This window comes from Tenrec ecaudatus, chromosome 18 (genome assembly GCF_050624435.1).
Source record: "Tenrec ecaudatus isolate mTenEca1 chromosome 18, mTenEca1.hap1, whole genome shotgun sequence".
In the NCBI taxonomy this organism is placed as follows: domain Eukaryota; kingdom Metazoa; phylum Chordata; class Mammalia; order Afrosoricida; family Tenrecidae; genus Tenrec; species Tenrec ecaudatus.
This window is the reverse complement of record NC_134547.1, coordinates 9,781,035-9,795,717: the sequence shown is the minus strand read 5'-3', so window position 1 is coordinate 9,795,717 and position 14,683 is coordinate 9,781,035. Positions and strand designations below refer to the sequence as shown.

Genomic DNA, 14,683 nt, shown 5'->3' with positions numbered 1-14,683 from the left:
AGGGCAGGACAGGTCACACATCACTCAGGAGGGGAGAACAGTCATTCATTCATTCATTCATTCATTCATTCAGAATACTTGAGTCTGATCTCAGTTCCCACCACCTCCTGGGGAGCCCCTCTGGTCTACACTGACTGCTGTTATGGGAGGAACTGGGTCCCCCAAATATTCCAGGGAGCTTCGAAAAGTTGGTGGGAAAATCGCATGAGCTTTTCATTCCATTTTCCCATGAACTTTTTGACTCACCCCTCAGACAGAATAGAACTGCTCCCTTGAGTTTAAGAGATGGCCAATAGTTACGGGACCAGTCGGGCACAACATTCTCTTGAAGAGCGGCTGGTGGATTTGAACCACCAACCTTAGCGGCTAGCAGCCTCACCCCTCACAGGCCCCACCTACTGTGAAGTCCCTGTGGCCCTGCAATGCCTGCTGTTATAAATTGGATCGTTTCCCACCCCACTCCCCAAAATCGATACTGTCAAATATAAAGGTCACATATGTACAAGGTAAATCAGAACCCCTGTACGTGTGTGGCTGTCCAGAGAAGGTGCTGGATTGCTCATGGCAAGGTCACTGGTTCAAACCCGCCAGCCACTCCTCGGGAGAAAGACGAGGCTGTCTGCTCTGATATAAATCTACGGTCTCAGAAACTCTGTGTAGGATGGGCTATCATTTGGAATTATCCGGGTAGTAGTGGCTTTCTTTTTTTTTAATACCCCTGGCTGGGTCATGGTCATATGGTGGGCTGTGATCTGCATCGTCGGCAGTTTGAAACTACCAGCAGCTCTGAGAGAAAGGATGGGCTTTCTACTCCCGGAAATAGTTACAGTCTCGGACACCCACAGGAGGGGGTCGCTACCGAGTCAGCACTGACTCAATGGCAGTGAAGGTTTTTGGTTTTCATTCTTAGGGTCCCATTGGGGACCGTGTTTCCTTTGTGATGTGAATGAGGCCGGATCAGGATCGGACGTGTCTTGCCGTGATATTTTTTTTCCATGTAAAGAAGCAAATAAAGTGAGCGGGGGTGGAGTGGGGGTGGGAAGGCAGGTGCCACACGGAGATCTGCAACCCACAGAGACGCCACGAGTTGGCACTGACTGGATGACCTAGTTTGTTTTGCCGTGTGTGTGTGTGTGTGTGTGTGTGTGTGTGTGTGTGCGCCTTACATGAGACTTCTACTCCCGTAAAGAGCTACAGTGTCGGACAAGCACAGGGGCAGTTCCACCCTGTCCCACGGGGTTGCTGGGGGTCAGAACTGACTCAATGGCAATGGAAGTTGTTTGTTTTTTTTAATCTGTAGCATAGAGGTTAAGCACATGGCTGCGAATTCAGAGACTTAAGTCAAACTCACCAGCCATCCCAGAGAGGGGGCCCTGGTGGCATAAGGGGCTATGCTTTGGGCGGCTACCCTCAAGGTCAGCGGTTCAAACACCAGCGGCACCTCAAGAGAAAGACGAGGCTTTCTGCGCCCATAAAGGTTGGCAGCCTTGAAAAGTCACACGGGGAAGTCCTACCCGGTCCTGCCAGGTCACTGTCGATCAGAATTTCACTCAATTGCAATGATGGAGAAGCCTCTCTGGGGCAGGAAGAGGAGGCTTCTGCCGCTGTAAAGATCCACACCCTCAGAAACCCTGTTTGAGTTGAGTCGGAATTCGCTTGAGGGTGGTGGGTTTTCGGTGAAAGCACAGCGGGGAAGTGATTGGCTGTTAGTCAACAGGTTGGCCGTCTGAGCCCACTTCCTCTGTGGGAGAAAGATGTAAGAGTCGGCTCCTGTAAAGGCTTGTTGTTATGACCATTGAGACAGTTCCAACTCCCAGTGACTCTGTGTACAACAGAACGAACTACTGCCCGGTCCTGTGGTGTCCTCACAGTTATCAGGAAGCACCAGTCCCCAAAGAGGGACATGGAGGTAGTTAGTTTATTGTGCCCACCTGGCTGATAAACACATGTGGGGTTAATTGAAGGGAGGAGGGACAAATGGTTCAGTGAGTCTCGCCTTTCTAGTTCTCAGGTCTCTTGCTCTCTGATGGTCGGACCAGGGTGCAGCTGCCTTAGCCAGTTCCCTGCTTCAGCTGGCAAGGCTCACTTCCTGCAAGACAACCCTGAGGAAAAACCACACAGACCTACCCCGATGCAGCCCTGGGTGCTGGAGCAGCCGTGTGGAGACCCTGCCAGCGCTGAGATGCTTACACATTCACTGACTCGGCTTTCCTCCTGCAGTCGGCGTCATTGTGTGTGTGTTTTGGTGAGATGGAGGAGGACTTTGTGGACTGGTGTTGGATATATGGGCTAATGTTGGGCTTGTGGGCTTGGGAAGTACTGGGTTGGGATGTTTTCTTGATGTGCACGTACCCTTTACATAAATCTTTCTTTTGTACATGAGTTGCTGTGGATTTGTTTCTCTAAAGTACCCAGACTAACACACTATCCATACGGTTTTTCGGCAGCTGGCTAATTCCTCCGGAGTGGACAGCCTATTCCTTCTTCGTAGTCTGTAAGAGCGCTACGGAATCTGTTCGCTTTGGGTGATCAGTGATTGGGATTCCGGCATCATCACATGAGCTGCCACAGTATGGCAAACGGATGGACAAATGTGGTGTAAAAACGTACACCCTCGGAAACCCTACAGGGCAATTCTACTCTGTCACACAGGTCGTGATGAGTCCAAATCTGCTCAACAGCGACCGTGGGTGTTTGGGGGTGTCAGAAGGTCCAAACACCTTTCTTGAAGCATTACAAACTCACTTCTAGGTTTCCAACACTTCCTGTTGTGGGAAACTAACATTGAGAGAAATAGGACCAGGATTGTATTCCCTAACTGATAACAGAGGAAATTCAGAAAGCTAATATTCCACGGTAGGAAAGACACCACTTAGGTAAGTTAAAGTCCAAGTACATGATCCTGCTTTAAATAGCGTTCCCACAGATTGTCCCCTAATGGCATGCTGACTGAAAATGAGCACATGGTTGATTCTGTCCCTATAGAAGTAGACATTCTTTGGTCATCTCCTCCCCACCCACCCCGAATGCTGCGGTGCCCATCCCCCCGTGTCATGCCTTCCCACAATGCAGGTATTAAGGTTCCTCACCTGTCAGTTCAGGGACTTTACTGTGATTACCACCCACCTTGTGACATACATAACTCCTGAATATGCATGTCGTATGGCTACTTATAAATGTCCCAAGACAGTAAAGACCCCACTCTCCTCCCTTCATCTTCCACCTCCACATGGACCACCAAGAGGGGCTGAGGTGAGCATGCTACCATGAAATGTGTCTGACTCCTTTATTTTATCCCCTCTCCTATCTTTCCTATCTCTATGACTTTGTTATGATCTTTATATATTATAGCTGTACAATTGCACCTCCGGACCCCGCGCTTGTCCAAGGCTGGTTTACTCTGGCATCGTGTGGAGCAGAGACCACCTGGGCGAAGGAGGCAGAAGCAGGGGGTGTATCTCACCTGAGACCACAGAGAAAGCAAGAGGTGGGTGAGATTGAGGCCCGTGGTCTGTCAGAATAAGAAGCCCACACCCGCAGGCACCCATTGGCCTGCTGGGAGGATCACAACTGTGGGGCATCGGGACATTTAGGGGCAGAAGATATGGAGGAAAGGAAAATGGAAACTCACAGCGGATCCTTGAACGTCACATCCGTATTGTTGGTGATCTCTATCCCTACAGTCCTTGGGCAGTCCACGTCCTCCACCATGTCCTCCTTGGTGACCTCTATGAACTTCCGGGGCTCCCTGAGATGGAGTCAAAAGACCTGGTGTTCATTTAACAGGGATTTCCAGAGCCAACCATGGATCAATGTCAGTTGTGAAGGGACACCCATAAAGTGACTGACCAACCATGGGAGTTTTCCCATGGCTTGTTTGAAGCCCCACGACCTCACATGCTAAACTACTGCCTTAAACAGGAAGTCGTGTATATGCACACCCACGTTCACCGAAGCATCATTTGTGCAATAGCAAGATGATGGGAGCAACCTCAATGCCCATCGGTAGAAAGAGGGAAGAATGCACTTTTGCATATAGCACCCAATGCAGTGCTAGCCATCGTGAAAGAGCAACAGCACCACGGCAAAGCACCTCATGACGCTGAGGGGCTCAGAGGAGGTTATGCTGGGTGAGGTCAGTCCAAAAAGAAAAGGGCACTGACCGTGTGAGGCCACTGTTGTTTGAAAAATCAAGACAAGATTTCAATAGGAAAAGAAATAGACGTTGACAGTTACTGTGGTCGTGATGTCATCTCAACTTGAAGGTATACGGGGTGGCATGCAACCTGTGAGTCTGGTCACAGTCTGAGGGTGCCTCCTTGTGGACAGGGCCTTCTCATAAGGAGGGTCCTTGTCTCTGCCTTCACCTTCCTGCTAACTGACTCTGACTGCTGCCATGCGTCAGCCGGTCATCGGATCCACAGGACCCTGCACACACCAGCCTGCAATACCCCTGCATTCTGCATCAGTGCAGAATGATGGATGAGTCTGAAGAGGGACTTACGGACTACTATCAGACTTACGAGACTGGACTGGGATGTTTTCCTGATATATAATGACTTCTTGATTTAAAGCCTTTTCTTACCCATGTAGGAGGGTCACTGGATTTGTTTCTCTAGTCAATCCAGCACAACACAATTTCCAAGGGCGGGAAGGGAAGGGTGGAAGGGAGATGTAGTAGGCTAGCAGTAGACGGTAGAGAGTTAACTTTGATGAAGGGGAAATAATATGCTACAAGAGGGAGATGAGACTATAAGGGGTGACAGAGCCAACTACTGGGAGGTTTGATACATTGTTTAGAATAGTGAATGCAAAACCTGACCTGATATGTAAGCCCCCACCCAATCCACACTTAAAAAGAGAAAATAGAGAAGGAATGTTATGAAATGTGAGGAAAATATAAAAGCGAATGATATCATCATAATTACATGAGGACCCTTATTCAGAACCACTCACCTTTCCTACGAGAGAAAGTATGACTTACTCAGAAAACAGACACCAAAAAGGTAAACGTAAGGCTGCGCATTGTGTGGTTTCACTTATAGGAAAGGACCAGAGAAAAAAAGAGACGGTCGAGACAGAAAGTGGGTTCGTAGCTGCCTAGGTTTGAAGATGAGAGACCCTCAGTGGCGCACAGGGCTAAGCACTGGCTACTAACTGAAAGGCTGGTGACTCTGACCCACCTGGAGGTGCCGCAAAACGAAGTCTTGGTGAGTCTATTCTTTTATAAAGGATCTGATGATCATTTAACGATCATGTAGGTGATTTTTTTTTTTTTTTTTAGGAGTACAGGATAAGAAGGCTTCAAAAAGTCCCAGGGAAAAATCCATTGTCCTGGAAGTCCACTTTCCCAAGTACTTTTACGAAGCCCCGTCGTTACTTCTGGACGAGGTGCATTATCTTGTGAGTGAAGCTGTCATTTAGCTACAAGGTTATATCTCAGGGCTTTGTTTTGGTTCAAGGCTGCAAGAGCATCTCACAGGGGTACGAAAGTCTTGGGACATCCTCTCGTCTCCACTAGCCCAGTCGTCTGGTTTGGGTTTATTTGAGGTTCTTTCCCCCTTTTCTCCCATGCTGTCAGGATCCATCTTTTGTGGTCCTGGTTAGAATGGTCAGTAGTGGCAGTCGGGCACCATCTAGTTCTCAGGGTAGATGAGTCTGTGGTTTGAGTTTATGCTTATTCGTTTCTCTTTGTCTATTATTAGTTTATACTTTTTAACTTCTTGAATCTCTATCTTCCCCAGAAAGCACCTTGAAGACGAGAACCAGGTCTGTCTTGTGCTCTTTTTCATCACCGATGCTCAGCACCAGACTGGCTCATTGGCTAAAGAAATTGGTTGAAGAAAGGAAAGCATGGAAGGAAATATTTCTATGACCTTAGGCACTTACCTGATTATGTTCCTTATCTCTCTGAGTATATTCTCCTTATTATGCCTAACGTTCTTCTTCGAGACCTCCAGCAGCCGCGTCACCACCTCCTGAGTGTAGCTGTCGGCCAGTTTGATTGTTCCGTAACTGTCGATCCACGTCTGGATGTCATCTGAAGTGCCATCCATCAGACCAACAGAGAAAATGTAAATGAGTGTGGACAGTTCCCTCAACCAATGTTGTTCACGTCAACTAGGAGGAGGCAACCTATAGCTGTGGGTCTAATCCAGCCCAACACTTGTTCTTGTCCATAGAGTTTGATTGGCACACGACCTCATCTATCTGCATGATCTGTGGCTACGTCTGCACGACATTCACAAAACTGAATCAGACCATCCACCTTGGAAGTTGGGCCTTCCTGGAAAACTTCTTACCTAAGACTGGATGATGCCAGGTTCAAGGGGGCAGGTATGCAGGCACTACGAGAATATTTCATACAGAGGAAGCAACATGCAGAAGTATCCCGGGTTGAGAGAGAGCATGACAGGAGGCCAAAGAGTGGACAGGATGATGCCTTCCTTCCATCCCTTCTTGATGACTAACAGTGACCTGGGTGAGCCCCATCCACTCCATCTTTGCTTCATCCTGTCCACCCCCACGGACCTACCTCCACAGGCTTCTGTGTTGAACAAGGGAAAGTGCATCACAACAGGTCCAGTTTTCCCTTTAAGTATGTAGCAGTCAGAGGGGGCTTTGGACCACTCCTGCAGATCTGTCTCTTCCACTGGAGGGAAAGGGATGGCATTGTGGCGGCAGTAGTCAGCAGTAGCCCTGATGGTCTAAAGAAGAGGCAACAGAAACCCGTCTTAGCAGTCAGCTGAAAGACCTCAGGAGCCTGATGCCCAGCAGAACCTCAGGCATAGAAAAGCAAGGATCCGCTTGGAGAGGAATGAAATCTTCTGTAAGGGGAAGAAGATCCCACTTCTGCCACCAACCCTTCAGTCGCCTCTGGCCTACCAGAGCGGGGGGAAAAGCACAATGTCCATAAGGTTTGAGAGTAACCTTAGGAACTGGGGAGACGCAGAGGACAATACAAAGGGTAGGGAGATGGGTTCCGTGAACCTCAGCTCTAGCAGAAACAGCTGTGTGGAGTCACCCCATCACATCACGCCAGTCAAGGGGGTTCCGGTATATCTACTTCACGGGGAGGTTTGGGGGAGAATTTAAATATTCCACACCACGTCTCCAGGTGGTGCCAAAGGGTGAACTGCTCAGCTACCAAGGCTCCATCGCTAACCGAAAGATTAGAAGCCTGGTGTTCATTTCGTGCAGCGGTTCTCAACCTGTGGGTCATGACCCCTTTGGAGGGGTCCAACAGCCCTTTCACAGGGGTCACCTGATTCATCACAGTAGCAAAATGACAGTGATGAGGAAGCAACGAAAACAGTCTTATGTTGGGGGGGGTGTTCACCACTGAGGAACTGTATGAAGGGGGTCACGACATGAGGAAGGTTGAGCACCACTGACTTAGTGGCACCTCCGATGAAAGATCTGGTGATCTACTTGTGAAAAAGCCAGCCACCGAGGACCAAAGGGAGGTCTGCTCCACTCTGACACACAGAATCCGTTTTTGTATACTTGACCATGCACTAGCCAGGTGGGAAGCCCCCACTCACCCCAGCCCACCTGAGGGAGGAGATTCACAGGTAGAGAGTAAAAATGAAATACACCCAACAGACAGGGATGGTAGATGGGGACCCGGCTGCTGACGAGATGTTCTGTGAGGATGCGGGGTCCAGGGAGTCCTCCAGCTGATTCTGAGAAATCAGCAGCTTTCTGATGAGCCCCAGAGTGGCTCGGCATCCCCTGAAGAGCTGCGTTCACTTGAGCTCCCTGAGTCCCAGTCAGCATGCTGCTCCCCACCCTACCTCCACCCACCCCGCCCAGGACTACTCCCAATACTCTTCTTGGTTACCTCAAAAGGATCCCCAGCACTGAAGTCAAAGGAGAGGATGAGATCAGCCTCTCGAGTTGGGGGTAGAACAAGCGGGTAACAGGTATTGATGGCAAAGCCAGCATCCACCAAGTGCAGGAATTCCCGCCCACTCATGGCCTTGTCTCTGATGTCACCTGCAGAACCGGGAAGGGAGTGTGTTGGCCCCGCCTCCTCAGACAGGAAGCGGAACTTGTAAGTGGCGCCCCCTTGCATGTCAGAGTAGAGCTGCACCCACAGGACTGTCGGTGGCAGATTCTTCCAGAGGGGTCATTTGTGTTAGTCTGGGTTGACCAGAGAAACAAATCCAGGGCACTCATATATGTAAGAGAGAGCTTTATATAAGGAGCAATTGTATATTAAGAAAGCAGCCATGTGGAGACCCACGCCAGCGCCGAGATACTTCCACCACCACTGGATCCACAAGACTTCCCACCCACTAGAGCCTGTGATCTTCCTGTATTTGGCATCATTGCATGTGTTGTGTGAGTCTGAAAAGGAATTTACAGACTGGTATTGGGCATATGGACTAATATCAGACTGAGAGACCTGATCTGGACTGAGCTGGGATGTTTTCTTAATATACAGTTACCCTTGATAGAAAGTTCTTTCTTATACACGTGTGCCTCTGGATTTGTTTGTCTAGTCTACCCGGACTAACATACCTTTCTTCCAAAGTAGACCTCCAGCCTTTTCTTCTGAAGTGCCTCTGGCGGCACGGGTAGTGGGATGGGGGCTTGAACCATCAACCCAGTGCCTTGACCATCTGCACCCTTGTAAATATTGGATTATGGAGGGAAAAAATGATGATTCTCACAGCTGGTGAGGGTGGTGTCAAATGGATTCCCTCATGTTTCGCTGCTGGGAGAGCGAATGCATCCAGCCCCTCTGGGGAGATATTTGATGATGAAATAGCCATCCGTTCCCCTGACATTGGTGATCCCATATCTGGCAGTGCATTCTAAGGCAATCGTATTGATACAATGCTAAAGGTTGGTGGTTTGAATTCAACACCCCCCCCACCCAATAAAAGAAAAAAGACAAAACTAAACCAAACTCACTGCCATTGGGTCAATGCTGACTCACAGAGACCTTTACAGGACAGGGTTGAAACTAATCCCTTTGAGTTTCTGAGACTGCAACTGTTTATGGAAGTTTTAGAAAGCCTTATCTTTCTCCACATAGCCACTACTCCATCGGAGCTCCTGTGAGTCCACCCCAGAGGTGGCGTCTAAGCATGGTCTGGTAGGTGGCTTTTGGAAAAATGAAATCAGTCATTACAAACCCTCTGAGACACACAAACACACACACACACACACACACACACACACACACACACACACACACACACCGGGCTGCTATTAGTCAGAATCGAACCCACAGTAGCTAATAACAACAAATTGATACTCACATCTGCAGCACTGGGGACTCAGCTTTTGGGTCTTTCAGTTTAGTGTCTTTCAGACACTCCCCTCCCCGCCTCCCACTCCTGTCACACTGTCCACCCTCTCTGGTCCTGGGCAAGGATGATCTCACCTTGTTTGTACAGGAAGTTGTAAGTGGTGCCCCACTCCCACTTCCACCAACAGATCCCAGTTTTGATCACAAAGTTTACGAAGTCCTTGAACAAGTCTAGAGAGAGAGAGAAATAGAGTGGTCATTGGTGAGCTGGGGACAATCAAGACTTAGGCACTCGGTGATCACAGCTGTCACTGAACTTCAGGAAAGATGGAGGCAGGGGCATAAGGTGGGCGGAGAGCAAGCAAAGGCCACCCTCCAACACTGGGGGAATGAGCTTGTGCCTTCCAGGTGGGGAACAAAGCAGACCTTTCTAGAGCTTTCTAGAATGTTCTTAACATTTCCAGCTCATTCTTTCATGTTCCTTTGCTCAGTAACCATCATGTCATTTTAACAATAAGCCAGGTGATTGAACTCTGTCCTCTTTCTCACTTCTCACCTGTCAATTATTTCCCTTCCTTTTAAAAAAAGAAGGTATGGTGACATATACTAAATGCATACATAAAGTGTTCACTAAAAAACACCCTTTTACAGAGTATCTGGTCAGACTGAGCTGCTGGCAGACCCACTCTAGCCACAGGCAAGAGTCTCAAACAGCCTTGCTGTCAGGCGGAGCCCATTGTAATTTTGATGATGCTGATTGAACTTGATACTTGGCCAGATGACCACCCTGTCGCCGTCACTGTGTATCGAGAATGCCTTCCAACACAGGGGATTCATCTTCCAGCAACAGACCAGGGTCGGCTGTCATCAACAATTAGTCGCAATTGTCAGTGGGCTTTCAGAAATAGACCACCAGGTCTTTCTTCTCAGCCAGCCTTACTCTGGAAGCTCTTCTGAAGCCTGTCCACCATCCGTGGTGATGTCGCTGGTGTTTGAACTACCAGCAGCAGAGCTCCCAGCAATGCAGCAAAATGGAAGGGAACACACTCCTACAGACTCACGGGCAAGCGGTGGGGTCCACTTCACCTCAGAGGGATCTCTGCAGTGTGTCTATTCTCCTCAATCAGCGGTGTCAGCTCTTTATAGAGCGTCTTCTTCCACCCAGGACAGAATACCATGCCCACCTGCCTACTGGCCTTTCGTTCCCTGGGTCTCAGCACCCAGACCTTTCTCTGAAGGACAGGCAGAGCAGCAAGACAGCAAAGTAACCAGCGACACGGGTGCTTGAACTTGATGCTGATTGGAATCTTGACTGCACCCCTTGCTACTAGCTGCGTGACTTTGAGTAAGTCGCTTACCATCTCTGCGCTTTGCTATGGAAACCGCAGGTCGACCGCATGGATGGCACATAATTTGATGAGAATGATGTAAGCGGAGGCACACTTAAAACATGCTGAAGACGACGTCGTTTTAATTCATGTGTCTCCTGGGGTGGCTAGGAGTTGGAATCGCCTCCATGACACCTAAGAGCACCCACACAGTACGTCGCAAAACTCCCTGAGCCGCAGGGGCGCCCCCCCACCAAGGTGGGGGCCCAAGGACTGTAAGGCAAGAATGAGGAAGAGGGATCCAGGAAGACCCAAACCAAAGTCCCTGCCACTGAGTCTATTCCGCCTCAGAGTGACCCCTATGGGGAAGGGGTAGAACTGCACCCCAGCGAGTTTGACAGGAGTCGGAAAAACCTCGTCTCTCCCCAGAAGAGTGGCTGGTAGCTCTGAACTGCTGACCTGGCAATGAGAAGCCCAACACATCACCATTACTGGCCAGCGGAGGTAGGTGATGATGGGACGTCAGCTGTCCTGGCCTTGAGAAGCAGCGCACCAGGTACTCCATGAACTGGCCCTGCTCCTCTTCTGAGATCTGGTCCCACCTCTGGATCATCTCCGACAGCCAGGCATCATCTTCTCTACCTATGGCGAGAAACCCAGGTGGTCACCCGAAAGCAGCGCTTCTCAACCTGGGGGCCGAACGACCCTTTCACAGGAGTCACCCAAGACCATCAGAAAACACCTATTTCCAATGGTCTTAGGATCCAAGACACCGCTCCCCTATCTGTTTCCAGGTGGGTCCGCCCACATGCAGATATGCCCACCTATGAGTACCTGGCATGAAGACATATTGCACCGACCTCATCACATACACCCATACAAATACAGATGCATGTGACAGAGTTGGCGCCGTAATGTACTTAAGCGGACCAGTCATGCGTGTGTAGAGAGCAGCTACTGTGTAGAGAGCAGCTACTGTGTTGAAAGCAGCTGCTGTGTTGTAAGCAGTGGTATTGGAGGTAAAACGACACTTCATGAATTATAATTACCAGGTAAATGTTGTGGAAGATAATCTTCATTGTGCTCTTGCCAAACCTTCCCCAAGAATTTCTGATCTGATGAGAAAGAAAGCTATCTCAACCTTTCCATGGACATTGGCTTTTTTCGCAAACTGTCGCAAAATGTAGCAATGTAGTTGACTGTTGTTATATTAAGACTATGACCCTGCTTCAAGACGAAATTTCATTGATTTGTCATTAGAAATAAACATTTCACAATCTAGAATGAAATCTTGTTTTGTGATGAATCACGATGCTTTCGTGATGTTCCATTTGTAACGATGAAAATCCATCGTTCCTCTCAGATATTGACATGATGATTCGTCACAGTAGCAAAATGGCAGTGATGAAGTAGCAATGAAAATAATTTTATGGCTGGGGGGGTCACCACCACATGAGGAACTGTCTGAAAGGGCCACAGAATTAGGAAGGCTGAGAACCACTGCCCTAAAGGGTCCAGCAGGAATGCTACAGTTCTCAGTCACAGCCAAGGTCTCTAACCCCTTCCCCACCCCACCTAGCATAACGTGACACCTCGCCTTCTGAAGACGTCCCACAGAAACCTCCCCCCTCTCTTCACCTTTCTGCTGGTGCCACAGCCAATCGGAGGGAAGCGCGGGCTCCTTTTAGACACGGTCACTTATTTCTGTCCCCGAAATTAATGAACTCGGGATTTCTTTGTTCTCTCTCTTTCTTCAGCTTCTCGCGTGGCTGCACGTCCGTCCCTCTGTCTCTTCCTCTCTCTAGCTCTCCCTTTCTTACTTTCTGCTGTTCTCTCTTCACCTGTCTTCCGAACACTCCTCACCCTGCCCCCTCTACTATCATTCCAATCTAACCCCCCGGGCGGTCCTTAACGCTATAAAACCTGTTCATTGATTCCTTTGATTACTGTTCTAACACACCCACCGTGGACTGCGTCCATGTCACCGGGGAAGGGCGTCCTGAACACCCCCTCCTTACCCCCAGTCCTCATGTCACATGGCGCCCCCCATGGCCACCGCCCTGCCTGCTGATGACCCCAGGGCTGCCTTTGTTGTTTTCCTTCCCACGTCCTTCTGGCTTGTCTCACTGGTTTGCTCCCCACTCCCCTGACTCAGGGAGGGGAGGTCCCCTCAGGGGCCCATTTGGGGCCCTCCTCTCCTCACTTGCATAAACCCTGGACCACACCCAGAACCAAATTCACCTGCCATCGAGTCGATACCGACTCACAGTGACCCTAGAGGACAGGGTGCGATGGAGCCTGTGAGTGTCTGAGACTGTCCCTCTTTCTAGGAGTTAGACAGCCTTTTCTTTCTCCCGCGGAGCCGCGAGTGGTCTCGAACTGCTGACCTTGCAGTTGGCAGCCCAAGATGTGACCTCTATATGCCACCAGGGAACCTCAAAATACTGGACTCACATCCCCCAAATACCGTCATTGTCCAAGACTCGCCAGATGGGAATCCGAGTGGTAGAGGACACCAGGTCCTTCTGATTCAGGAATGTGTGTTCGGGGCATCCACCAATGTGGCGGTGAGCAGTCAGAAGCTACTCGGCAGCCCCATGGGGATTTCCACACCCTCCACTACTCCCTCTTGCCACCCTCCCAGTCTGCTTCATTCATTTCCTCCCACCAGTTCCAGGCCCAGGGGACAGTGTGAGGGTGAAGGAGTACCGAAAGCAAGACCTCCTGCCCCACCCCCACCTGTGTCCCAGCTCCCTGCTTCCTTGGGGCTTCTGCCCACCTCTGTCATCTCCAAGGTTACAGCAGGGGACAATCGGGCACCCACCTGGGCTCCCGGCATTCAACTCCCGCTGCAGAGTTTGCAACTTCTCCTGGATGTTGCTGGCACTGCTGTCCTTGATGTAAGCCACCACCAGCTCCAGGAGGGCCTCTGCCACGCCCGTACCTGCCCAGAGACACAGGACATCTGCCCACAAGCACATCTGGGCCTGGCGGCCTGGCAGCTTAGTGGTAACACCCTCTAGCTGCTAACAGAAAGGCCTGAGGGTCGAACCCACCAGCTGCCCTTTGGGGAGCAAGATGAGGCAGTCCGTTTCACCATTTGAGACTGACTAAGGATTCAAGAGGGTGGTCAGGTGGGGGAAGGAGGGAATAAAGAGGAGCTGATACCCAGGGGCTCAAGTAGAACGAAAATGCTTGAAAAAAAGGTGATGATGATGGCAGCATCTCTACCAGTTGACTTGATAGGATTATTTATGGGTGGTTATAAGATCTGGAAGGGGCCCCAATGAGATCATCCATCAGATAAATAAATAAAGCCATTTGGGGTTTTCTGAGCCTATAATTGTTTTCTAGAATAGAAGTCTTCAGCTTTGTCCCTCAGAGCAGCTGGTGGTTTTAAACCACTGACTTTGCAGTTACCAGCCCAGCATCTAACCCACTATACCACATGGTTCCTCTGGGAAGAACCACCCTCCAGATGACTATGTGTTTCACAGTGAAAGGGGAACCTACCCTCCACGGTGCTGGCCGGCAGGTAGTTGGCTTTCAGCTTTTCTTTCAGGCTCAGTAACTGGGCTGCAAGAGAACAGAGGCAAAGGGGATCCTCCGCTGTACGATGAAGTCACTGGCTGAGGTGCTCCATATCTCCCAGGCCAATGCAGACGCCTTCCGGGAACCACCTCTTAAGAGACCTCCCCGTGATGTGTTGGGGCCGGCTTAAGGCACTTCTGAAAAGCTATTTGCGCTCATTCCCCCTGCCCCCCCACCTGCCCAGTCCTCAAATGTTTGAGCCCATTGATGCAGACCCTCTACTTGACTCAGCACGATGTCCTCTTCCAGGTGGGGGGAGCATGATGGTGATGCATCGAACTGCTAGCGAACCACAAGGCCAGCAGTTTGAAACCACCAGCCGCTGTGCTGGAGAATAATGAGGCTGTCTACTCCCCTAAGGAGTTACAGTCTCGGACACCCACAAGGGGCAGTTCTAGCCTGTCCTGGAGGGTCACGGTGAGTCAGAATCGACTCGATGGCAGCGGAGTTTGGCTTTAAGGCTGGACATGTTTCTTTTTTTATACTTTATTAGTGGCTCATA

The 14,683-nt window shown here is 49.9% G+C and overlaps 1 protein-coding gene across 1 annotated transcript in view; it reads right to left on the bottom strand.

The window, feature by feature from the left end:
• Positions 1–14,683, bottom strand: part of PLA2G4C (phospholipase A2 group IVC) — a 28,520-nt gene that overhangs the window by 1,164 nt on the left and 12,673 nt on the right. The window contains exons 7-14 of the mRNA XM_075537916.1: positions 14,104–14,166; positions 13,415–13,534; positions 11,050–11,232; positions 9,398–9,493; positions 7,844–7,998; positions 6,536–6,707; positions 5,890–6,040; positions 3,632–3,748 (exon numbers count right to left, since the gene is read on the bottom strand). Coding sequence (XP_075394031.1) covers positions 3,632–3,748; positions 5,890–6,040; positions 6,536–6,707; positions 7,844–7,998; positions 9,398–9,493; positions 11,050–11,232; positions 13,415–13,534; positions 14,104–14,166 — 1,057 coding nt within the window. The remainder of the gene's footprint in view (positions 1–3,631; positions 3,749–5,889; positions 6,041–6,535; positions 6,708–7,843; positions 7,999–9,397; positions 9,494–11,049; positions 11,233–13,414; positions 13,535–14,103; positions 14,167–14,683) is intronic.